The 12,254-nt window shown below is 40.8% G+C and overlaps 1 protein-coding gene across 1 annotated transcript in view; it reads right to left on the bottom strand.

The window, feature by feature from the left end:
- Window positions 1-12,254, bottom strand: part of AFF2 (ALF transcription elongation factor 2) — a 486,418-nt gene that overhangs the window by 162,642 nt on the left and 311,522 nt on the right. The window contains exon 6 of the mRNA XM_058441365.1: window positions 7,498-7,584. Coding sequence (XP_058297348.1) covers window positions 7,498-7,584 — 87 coding nt within the window. The remainder of the gene's footprint in view (window positions 1-7,497; window positions 7,585-12,254) is intronic.

Genomic DNA, 12,254 nt, shown 5'->3' on the forward strand with positions numbered 1-12,254 from the left:
GGATAGATAACTCCCTTTGCTGGAGATGCCAGGGGAAAGGAGAACAGAAGCCTAAAAAGGGTGGGTGTGAATGCAAAAAGGAATAGCACACAGCCATACTGGGACAGTGAGGTTAGCTGTTTGTTTAGTTCTGACCTCTTTCATAGGTGAAGGAAGATCATTAAGCAAAGTTTAGATCAGTGTTACTGTCAAAATCATGACCCTAAAATCTAAGGGTTTCTCCTTTGGGTGTTTCTCCTTCTACAAATAAAGTCCAAACTCCTTGAGGTAGTATCCAAGGCGTTTTCCAAATATGCACCTATTTGCCCAGGTTTCCTCTCTTTCCACTCCCCATCACACAAACTTTAATCCTGCCACTTGAGACCTTATATCACCATGCACTATAGCATGATCCCTCATCTCTCATGACCTTGCTCACACTAGTCTTCTGCATGCGGTATTCTTCGCTTGGCCCCTTCTTCACCTGTAAGAGTCTTAATCATCCTCTAAATGTTTCCACCTGAGTGGTGAGCGCTTCTTCAACTCCCCAGGGGAGTGTTAGATACGACTCTGAGTCTTGTCTTCTCTATGAAGACATTTACTACATTGTTTTGTATTCTACGTGATAGCATGTAGACGGTTTTTCTTCACCCCTACCTTTAAGCCCACTGTATCTTCTCAGTAAACGATTTCTGAATAAATGGATGGAAGGAAGAAAGGAATGGAGGAAGAAAGGAAGACATTATATATATTTTTAAAGTATGTTAGAATAGCCATGTCTAGACATTTTAAAAAGTGATGGAAATAAAGCAAATCTTACTGAGAGAAGGTAAATAAAACTAATATTAAACATTTGACAATAGAACTGTAGAAGATAAAGCTCTGTCAGTGTGATGTCTTGTTTTGTAAAGATCTTGTGAGCAAGAACTGGAAGGGGATAAAAATGAAAATCAGTTCATTAAAGAGTATAGGTTTTGTAACTTTAAAATCTTGAATGCTGCTGTTCCATCATCTATTAGATATTTCTTAAGGGACGAGTTATTCAATCTCTGTCTCATCTGTTCTAGGCACAGTGACTTGGACAGTGGCAATACCCTGTGGAGTAAGATATGCATGCTGGTATCTGTGTGTATTTTGTTTTAAAGACTCACTTTCAATAAAAATTATTTTGGGGGTGGAGCCAAGATGGCCGAATAGGAACAGCTCTGGTCTACAGCTCCCAGCCTGAGCTACACAGAAGACCGGTGATTTCTGCATTTCCGTTTGAGGTACCGGGTTCATCTCACTAGGGAGTGCCAAACAGTGGGTGCAGGACAGTCGGTGAAGCACACTGTCCACGAGCCGAAGCAGGGCGAGGCATTGCCTCACTTGGGAAGTGCAAGGTGTCAGGGAGTTCCCTTTCCTAGTCAAAGAAAGGGGTAACAGACAGCACCTGGGAAATCAGGTCAGTCCCATCCTAATACTGCACTTTTCCAACGGACTTGGAAAACGGCACACCAGGAGATTGTGTCCCGCACCTGGCTAAGAGGGTCCTATGCTCACGGAGTCTTGCTGAATGCTAGCACAGCAGTCCGAGATCAAACTGTGAGGCAGCAGTGAGGCTGCGGGAGGGGCGCCCGCCATTGCCCAGGCTTGCTTAGGTAAACAAAGCAGCCAGGAAACTCGAACTGGGTGGAGCCCACCACAGCTCAAGGAGGCCTGCCTGCCTCTGTAGGCTCCACCTCTAGGGGCAGGGCACAGACAAACAAAAATTCAGCAGGAACCTCTGCAGACTTAAATGTCCCTGTCTGACTGACAGCTTTGAAGAGAGTAGTGGTTCTCCCAGCACGCAGCTAGAGATCTGAGAACGGACAGATTGCCTCCTAAAGTGGGTCCCTGACCCCCGAGCAGCCTAACTGAGAGGCACCCCCCAGTAGGGACAGACTGACACCTCACTCGGCCAGGTACTCCTCTGAGACAAAACTTCCAAAGGAAATATCAGACAGCTGAATTTGTGGTCTCACGAAAATCCGCTGTTCTGCAGCCACCGCTGCTGACACCCAGCCAAACAGGGTCAGGAGTGGACCTCTAGCAAACTCCAACAGACCTGCAGCTGAGGGTCCTGTCTGGTAGAAGGAAAACTAACAAACAGAAAGGACATCCACACCAAAAACCCATCTGTACATCACCATCATCAAAGACCAAAAGTAGATAAAACCACAAAGATGGGGAAAAAACAGAGCAGAAAAACTGGAAACTCTAAAAAGCAGAGAACCTCTCCTCCTCCAAAGGAACGCAGCTCCTCAACAGCAATGGAACAAAGCTGGACGGAGAATGACTTTGACGAGCTGAAAGAAGAAGGCTTCAGACGATCAAACTACTCCGAGCTATGGGAAGAAATTCAAAACAATAGCAAAGAAGTTAAAAACTTTGAAAAAAAATTAGACGAATGGATAACTAGAATAACCAATGGAGAGAAGGGCTTAAAGGAGCTGATGGAGCTGAAAGCGAACTATCGAGAACTACGCGAAGATTGCAGAAGCCTCGGTAGCCGATGCGATCAACTGGAAGAAAGGGTTTCAGTGATGGAAGATGAAATGAATGAAATGAAGCGAGAAGGGAAGTTTAGAGAAAAAAGAATAAAAAGAAATGAACAAAGCCTCCAAGAAATTTGGGACTATGTGAAAAGACCAAACCTACGTCTGATTGGTGTACCTGAAAATGATGGGGAGAATGGAACCAAGTTGGAAAACACTCTGCAAGATATTATCCAGGAGAACTTCCCCAATCTAGCAAGGCAGGCCAACATTCAGATTCAGGAAATACAGAGAACGCCACAAAGATACTCCTCGAGAAGAGCAACTCCAAGACACATAATTGTCAGATTCACCAAAGTTGAAATGAAGGAAAAAATGTTAAGGGCAGCCAGAGAGAAAGGTCGGGTTACCCACAAAGGGAAGCCCATCAGACTAACAGCTGATCTCTCGGCAGAAACTCTACAACCCAGAAGAGAGTGGGGGCCGATATTCAACATTCTTAAAGAAAAGAATGTTCAACCCAGAATTTCATATCCAGCTAAACTAAGCTTCATAAGTGAAGGAGAAATAAAATACTTTACAGACAAGCAAATGCTGAGTGATTTTGTCACCACCAGGCCTGCCCTAAAAGAGCTCCTGAAGGAAGCACTAAACATGGAAAGGAACAACCAGTACCAGCCACTGAAAAGACATGCCAAATTATAAAGACCATCGAGGCTAGGAAGAAAATGCATCAACTAACAAGCAAAATAACCAACTAACATCATAATGACAGGATCAAATTCACACATAACAATATTAACTTTAAATGTAAATGGGCTAAATGCTCCAATTAAAAGACACAGACTGGCAAACTGGATAAGGAGTCAAGACCCATCAGTGTGCTGTATTCAGGAAACCCACCTCACGTGCAGAGACACACATAGACTCAAAATAAAGGGATGGAGGAAGATCTATCAAGAAAATGGAAAACAAAAAAAGGCAGGGGTTGCAATCCTAGTCTCTGATAAAACAGACTTTAAACCAACAAAGATCAAAAGAGACAAAGAAGGCCATTACATAATGGTAAAGGGATCAATTCAACAAGAAGAGCTAACTATCCTAAATATATATGCACCCAACACAGGAGCACCCAGATTCATAAAGCAAGTCCTCAGTGACCTAAAAAGGGACTTAAACTCCCACACAGTAATAATGGGAGATTTTAACACCCCACTGTCAACATTAGACAGATCAACGAGACAGAAAGTTAACAAGGATATCCAGGAATTGAACTCAGCTCTGCACAAAGTGGACCTAATAGACATCTACAGAACTCTCCACCACAAATCAACAGAATATACATTTTTTTCAGCACCACACCACACCTATTCCAAAATTGACCACATAGTTGGAAGTAAAGCTCTCCTCAGCAAATGTAAAAGAACAGAAATTATAACAAACTGTCTCTCAGACCACAGTGCAATCAAACTAGAACTCAGGGTTAAGAAACTCACTCAAAACCACTCAACTACATGGAAACTGAACAACCTGCTCCTGAATGACTATTGGGTACATAATTAAATGAAGGCAGAAATAAAGATGTTCTTTGAAACCAACGAGAACAAAGACACAACATACCAGAATCTCTGGGACACATTCAAAGCAGTGTGTAGAGGGAAATTTATATCACTAAATGCCCACAAGAGAAAGCAGGAAAGATCCAAAATTGACACCCTCAATCACAATTAAAAGAACTAGAAAATCAAGAGCAAACACATTCAAAAGCTAGCAGAAGGCTAGAAATAACTAAAATCAGAGCAGAACTGAAGGAAATAGAAACACAAAAAACCCTTCAAAAAATTAATGAATCCAGGAGCTGGTTTTTTGAAAAGATCAACAAAATTGATAGACCGCTAGCAAGACTAATAAAGAAGAAAAGAGAGAAGAATCAAATAGATGCAATAAAAAATGAAAAAGGGGATATCACCACCGATCCCACAGAAATACAATCTACCATCAGAGATTACTACAAACCCCTCTATGCACATAAACTAGAAAATCTAGAAGAAATGGATAAATTCCTTGACAAATACACCCTCCCAAGACTAAACCAGGAAGAAGTTGAATCTCTGAATAGACCAATAACAGGATCTGAAATTGTGGCAATAATCAATAGCTTACCAACCAAAAAGAGTCCAGGACCTGATGGATTCACAGCCAAATTCTACCAGAGGTACAAGGAGGAACTGGTACCATTCCTTCTGAAACTATTCCAATCGATAGAAGAAGAGGGAATCCTCCCTAACACATTTTATGAGGCCAGCATCGTCCTGATACCAAAGCCTGGCAGAGACATAACTAAAAAAGAGAATTTCAGACCAATATCCTTGATGAACATTAATGCAAAAATCCTCAATAAAATACTGGCAAACCGAATCCAGCAGCACATCAAAAAGCTTATCCACCATGATCAAGTGGGCTTCATCCCTGGGATGCAAGGCTGGTTCAACATACGCAAATCAGTAAATGTAATCCAGCATATAAACGGAACCAAAGACAAAAACCACATGATTATCTCAATAGATGCAGAAAAGGCCTGACAAAATTCAACAACCCTTCATGCTAAAAAGTCTTAATAAATTAGGTATTGATGGGACGTATCTCAAAATAATAAGAGCTATCTATGACAAACCCACAGCCAATATCATACTGAATGGGCAAAAACTGGAAGCATTCCCTTTGAAAACTGGCACAAGACAGGGTTGCCCTCTCTCACCACTCCTATTCAACATAGTGCTGGAAGTTCTCTCCAGGGCAGTCAGGCAGGAGAAGGAAATAAAGGGTATTCAATTAGGAAAAGAGGAAGTCAAATTGTCCCTGTTTGCAGATGACAGGATTGTATATCTAGAAAGCCCCATTGTCTCAGCCCAAAATCTCCTTAAGCTGATTAGCAACTTCACCAAAGTCTCAGGATACAAAATCAATGTACAAAAATCACAAGCATTCTTGTACACCAATCACAGACAAACAGAGAGCCAAATCATGAGTGAACTCCCATTCACAATTGCTTCAAAGAGAATAAAATACCTAGGAATCCAACTTACAAGGCATGTGAAGGACCTCTTCAAGGAGAACTACAAACCACTGCTCAATGAAATAAAAGAGGATACAAACAAATGGAAGAACATTCCATGCTCATGGGTTGGAAGAATCAATATCGTGAAAATGGCCATACTGCCCAAGGTAATTTATAGATTCAATGCCATCCCCATCAAGCTACCAATGACTTTCTTCACAGAATTGGAAAAAACTACTTTAAAGTTCATATGGAACCAAAAAAGAGCCCGCATCGCCAAGTCAATCCTAAGCCAAAAGAACAAAGCTGGAGGCATCACGCTACCTGACTTTAAACTATACTACAAGGCTACAGTAACCAAAACAGCATGGTAGTGGTACCACAACAGAGACATAGATCAATGGAACAGAACAGAGCCCTCAGAAGTAATGCCGCATATCTACAACTATCTGATCTTTGACAAACCTGACAAAAACAAGAAATGGGGAAAGGATTCCCTATTTAATAAATGGTGCTGGGAAAACTGGCTAGCCATATGTACAAAGCTGAAACTGGATCCGTTCCTTATACCTTATACAAAAATTAATTCAAGATGGATTAAAGACTTACATGTTAGACCTAAAACCATAAAAACCCTAGAAGAAAACCTAGGCAATACCATTCAGGACATAGGCGTGGGCAAGGACTTCACGTCTAAAACACCAAAAGCAATGGCAACAAAAGCCAAAATTGACAAATGGGATCTAATTAAACTAAAGAGCTTCTGCACAGCAACAGAAACTACCATCAGAGTGAACAGGCAACCTACAGAATGGAAGAAAATTTTTGCAACCTACTCATCTGACAAAGGGCTAATATCCAGAATCTACAATGAACTCAAACAAATTTACAAGAAAAAAACAAACAACCCCATCAAAAAGTGGGCGAAGGACATGAACAGATACTTCTCAAAAGAAGACATTTATGCAGCCAAAAAACACATGAAAAAATGCTCATCATCACTGGCCATCAGAGAAATGCAAATCAAAACCACAATGAGATACCACCTCACACCAGTTAGAATGGCCATCATTAAAAAGTCAGGAAACAACAGGTGCTGGAGAGGATGTGGAGAAATAGGAACACTTTTACACTGTTGGTGGGACTGGAAACTAGTTCAACCATTGTGGAAGTCAGTGTGGCGATTCCTCAGGGATCTAGAGCTAGAAATACCATTTGACCCAGCCATCCCATTACTGGGTATATACCCAAAGGACTATAAATCATGCTGCTATAAAGACACATGCACACGTATGTTTATTGTGGTACTATTCACAATACCAAAGACTTGGAACCAACCCAAATGTCCGACAACGATAGACTGGATTAAGAAAATGTGGCACATATGCACCATGGAATACTATGCAGCCATAAAAAATGATGAGTTTGTGTCCTTTGTAGGGACATGGATGAAACTGGAAAACATCATTCTCAGTAAACTATCACAAGGACAAAAAACCAAACAGCGCATGTTCTCACTCATAGGTGGGAATTGAACAATGAGAACTCATGGACAAAGGAAGGGGAACATCACACTCCGGGGACTGTTGTGGGATGGGGGGAGGGCGGAGGGACAGCATTAGGAGATATACCTAATGCTAAATGACGAGTTAATGGGTGCAGCACACCAACATGGCACATGGATACATATGTAACAATCCTGCACATTGTGCACATGTACCCTAAAACCTAAAGTATAATAATAAAAAAAAAGAAAATAAATTGAGAACACAGTTTGAAGGCAAAAAAAAAATATTTTTATATTGCTATTCTGAGGGGCAAGAGAGAGAGTCTAGATTTTATGGCGTTGGAAGACCAAGGCCATTTTTGTCACTGAGAATCCAACTGGAAGATTGGTATAATTAAAATAAGACAAAGAAAAATGCAAGAAGGAAGAGAACTGACCTGTCCTGGGATGGAAAAGGTGTTCTGCTCAGAGTGTCCAGCAGTATGCATGGAAGTGAGAGGAGTAGGCCAGGAATGGGTCATCTCCTAATGAGGAAAAATAAAGCAACTTTATTTGAGGGCAATTAAAAAATCAAGCTCTTTCTTACCACTAAACAATGTAGGTCCTTTATAAATACTAACTTATTGACCTAATATTTAAGGTGAATTTAAAGTTATTTGGACCATCCAGCAGATGTTTGCACACTGCCAGTGACAGGGAGCTTGCTGCTGCTTGAAGCAGCCTGCTCCATGTTGAGACAGCCTGATCAGGCTACTCTTCCTTTTTTGTGAGTTAAAAACTTGTCCCCCAGGAACTTCTACTTATAGACTGTACTTTGGAGCTGCACAGAATGCATCTCCTCCTTCTTTTGAATGACAAGCCTTCAGCTGTTGGAAGATAGTAATCCTATCCCCTGGCATCGTCTCTTCTCCAGGCTGAGACATTCTCAGCTTGTTCATTCATTTATTGGGAACTTTCAACTTTTCTTCTAACGCTCAATTTCTGTACACTGTCACTATCTTTGGTGCTTCCAGGAGGAACTCCAGATTGCCCGGGGCTCTTGTAACTCATGGTATCCTGTTCCAGGTGTGATCTGTCAGCTCAAGGGAGGACAGTACTGTCACTGCCTTCTGATACTCATCTTCTCTTGATACAGCCCAACGGTTAGTGACCCATGATGCACATACTGTGGGTTTTTCCATGCAAAGATGAAGCCACTGAGGGGAATTCTTTCTCATTCATAGAGAAGGTTACTATGTGATTGGTAGCTCAGTTCCACACAGCCATACACATAGACAGTGTATCTTTGAGTTCAAGTCTCAAAACAGGAAAAGCCCCTTAGGCTCCCACCCTCTGTTATCAGCAGGGGCACCCTCTCAGCTCTTTCAAATACTCAGTTTGAAAGAGGTGCTTTTCAAATCTTACTTGAGTCTTAGGGCATGTGGCCAACATGCTTTACGCTAAGAGCAAGGATAATTGAATCACATGCTCAAAATCCCAGCAACAGAAAGATGATAAGTTTTGTGAAGCAGGAGGGAGTCAGTATGTGTTGGAGTCATCATTTTCATATATAACCATTAAGCATTAAAAAAAAGTCATGATAGAAATAAAGTAGGGATTTGGGGAAGGATGGAAGGGATCAAAATTATGAAAGTCTTTTTTAATGAGTAAGTTACATAATACTTGTTTTTTTCCAGTCTTTATAAGTCACATAATTAGTCATTTCAAAGGTAATATTAATAAGAACTCTCAGGTAGCACTAAAACAGGTTTTTTTCCTTCTATAATTACTCAGTTCAAAAAGAGTCTTTGATGTATGAAGAGCTGCAATGCAAGGAGATACTTCACAGATTCATTCACAGTGGCACTGCTGAAGCAGAATTTGTAAGTATTATTCTGACAAAGATTGAATTTTACCTAGCACGATTTAAAAAGGAGGAGGTAAGTACATTAAAAATGCAAACACAATTTAGAGCAGATGCTTAACCTACTTAAGAGATAGACTACTTCCAAGTGTTTTTGAGTTGTGCATTTGTATCCAGTTGATAACATTCATGACAAATCCTACTCATGTATTCATCAAAACTGGCCACAAAGTAAATATATGTGACAACAGTAATTCTAATTACTCTGAGTTTTAAAAATACTCAATGATCTCTTTTACAATTTAGATGGTTTTTCTTGATTAAGACTGGTCTCCAAAATAGTCAGATCATTTAAAATATATAGCTTGGGATGGGGGAGCTGTTGGTATAAGGGTACAAAATTTCAGTTTGAAGGAGTAAGTTCTGAAGATCGGTTGCATAACATGGTGACTATAGTTATTAATAGTAAATAATGTACTGTATACTTGAAAATTGCTAAGACAGAGTTTAAATGTTCTCACCATAAAAAAAGTGGGCGAAGGACACCATGTGAGGTGGACTGGGTACGGTGGCCTGTAATTCCAACATTTTGGGAGCCTGAGGTGGGTGGATCACGAGGTCAAGAGATCGAGACCATCCTGGCCAACATAGTGAAATCCCGTCTCTACTAAAAATACAAAAATTAGTTGGGCGTGGTGGCACGCGCCTATAGTCCCAGCTACTCGGGAGGCTGAGGCAGGAGAATCGCTTGAACCTGGGAGGTGGAGGTTGCAGTGTGTCGAGATTGTGCCACTACACTCCATCCTGGTGACAGAGTAAGACTCCATCTCAAAAAAAAAAAAAAAGTATGTGAGGTGATGGATATGTAAATTAACTTGATGTAATCATTCCACAATGTATATACATATCAAAACATCACGTCTTACCCCATAAGTATATACAATTTTTGTCAATTAAAATAATTTTTTTCTCAAAATAAATAAAATGTAGTTTATATCTAGCCAGAGTCAATAAAACAGCTGGTAAGTCTCTTCTAGGAAAAGGAGTGTTGTCTGTTTTCAGCAACTACTGGGTATGCCTAAATTGATTAGAGGCTTAGTTTTATCCCCTTTCACCGCTGATTTTAGAGGTGTGCCTCTGGGTTTATTAAAAGGTGTTTCAGACACTGGGAAGAATAAAGTCACTTCTCAAAGGTGTACCTTTTCCCCTAGGTTTTCTGTATTTACTCGGAGGCAGAACCTGATTATCTTGAATTACCAGTGGAGTGCACTGCCCTGTTAACCAATCCACATGGAACTGCACAAACTTCTACATTTTCAATTACAACTGATTTCGAACTGTATTTGAAAATGTGAAATTTCATGAAACAGCACACTGAGTCCATGTTACCGCTGATGCATTTGATTACGGTAGGCAGGATGTAGTTGAAAGGAGTATAATTTCCTGAAAGAATATCTTCTGCAAAGGACTTTGGAGCAAGCAAGCTCTTTCACTTCTCAAAATAAATTAGACTTGTAAAGTGTGGCACATTCACAGCAGATATTCCATTGTTATCCTTTTCATTAACACTTGAAGGATATTAATCTATTTTATGTTCTTGCTATTCCTAAGATAAGACACCTATGCATTCTTACCCAACTTTACTAATCCTTCACCCAGTCATCAGGTAGGGATGAGCCCCTGCTCCCAAAATGTTGCCACAGCTTTTATAACAGGATCCAATGATGAGTACCTGTACACAACACCAAGAATCACTTCTCTTTTAACAAAAATAAGTTACATACACACACACACACACACACACACACACACACACACACACACACATCTGAGACTGGTCTGAACTTCCACAGAGAAGCACTGCTTTATGTTTGGGATCCTTTGATCCTTTGAGAGAGAGAGAGAGAGAGAGAGAAAGTAGGAATTCATATTCCCAATGGGCAACTGAGGTAATGGGGGTTCCAAGAGGTGAGGTCACTTATACATAGCCTTACATTTAGTAGCAAGTGAAGGTTGATTACTGGTACAAGAGTGCACACTTTCCACTATAACAAATATTTCTTCCTCTGTAAGATTGACTAACATGGATAATGAAGAAAAGACTAAGGAATACTGTTTTATCTTTTAGTATTTGGCAAAGAATGGATTTCATAAGTGATAGAGCATTCTACATGACTTCTAATAATAGGAAGACACTTATATTAATGTGATATGAAGACTCCAAAGTCAAACCCCACAAAATCACAAAAGGCTCAATTTTCCACCATATTATCCTAACAATAGCTCACGGCTAGGACTCAAAACAAATCCAAAACCACTTGCAAGTATCCTTGCTTTGCCCAATTTAGACACGAAAGCTGGGTATGCCACAGGCTGAAGGGCAGAAGACAGTCTGTGTTCCAGGCTTTGCTAATCTCAAATGGATCCTGTACTCATCTAACACACAGCTACCTGAATAGCTGTTATCTCAAGTAACTAGTATGTTGTCACAAGCCTTACCTTATTCACCTTTGTATCTCTCCTGCCTGGTGTGTAGTAATTGGTTGGTCTTTTTGTACTAGAAACTCAACAGGCAGGGATTAGCCTCACACCCTTTTCACAGACAAGGAATTGAAGCACAAAGAGGTAAAGCGACTTGTCCAAGGTTACACAGCAAATGGCAGATCTGTTTGGTGGATTCTTTGCATTTGTTCTACTAATTTTTTATTTTTTATTTTTTTGAGATGGAGTCTCGCTCTGTCGCCCAGGCTGGAGTGCAGTGGTGCCATATTGGCTCACTGCAACCTGTGCCTCCCAGGTTCCAGTGATTCTCCTGCCTCAGCCTCCCAAGTAGCTGAGACTACAGGTGCGTGCCACCACGCTAGGCTAATTTTTGTATTTTTTAGTAGAGACAGGGTTTCACCATATTGGCCAGGCTAGTCTCAAACTCCTGACCTTGTGATCAGTCCGCCTCGGCCTCCCAAAGTGCTGGGATTACAGGCATGTGTAGCCATTATAAACCAGTCACTAGGACATGGAAATGATAAAGTCAAGGACCTCTTTTTGAAGCGTTCACTGCCCGACATGTGAATCACCTTGAGAGGGGAATGAGAAAAGTGCAGAGAACAAGGTGGTGGGGAAAGTCACTGTGCTAGGCATTTGGAAAAGGCTTCAACAGTTGAAGTGAGAGGAGCAGTGTTTTTGAACACACATGTGTGTTTATGTGTGTGTGAGTGTGTGTGTATCCCTTTTAGAGGCTATCATTATACCTGGCACATAGTAGCTGTTCAAATAGTGTGTTTAGGTTAAGCATAAATATTCAGGTACTTACTGTAAAAGAGCTCAAACTGAAGAGATGATTAGGGCGATTTT

The sequence above is a fragment of the Hylobates moloch genome, unplaced genomic scaffold (genome assembly GCF_009828535.3).
Source record: "Hylobates moloch isolate HMO894 unplaced genomic scaffold, HMol_V3 SCAFFOLD_7, whole genome shotgun sequence".
Taxonomy (NCBI): domain Eukaryota; kingdom Metazoa; phylum Chordata; class Mammalia; order Primates; family Hylobatidae; genus Hylobates; species Hylobates moloch.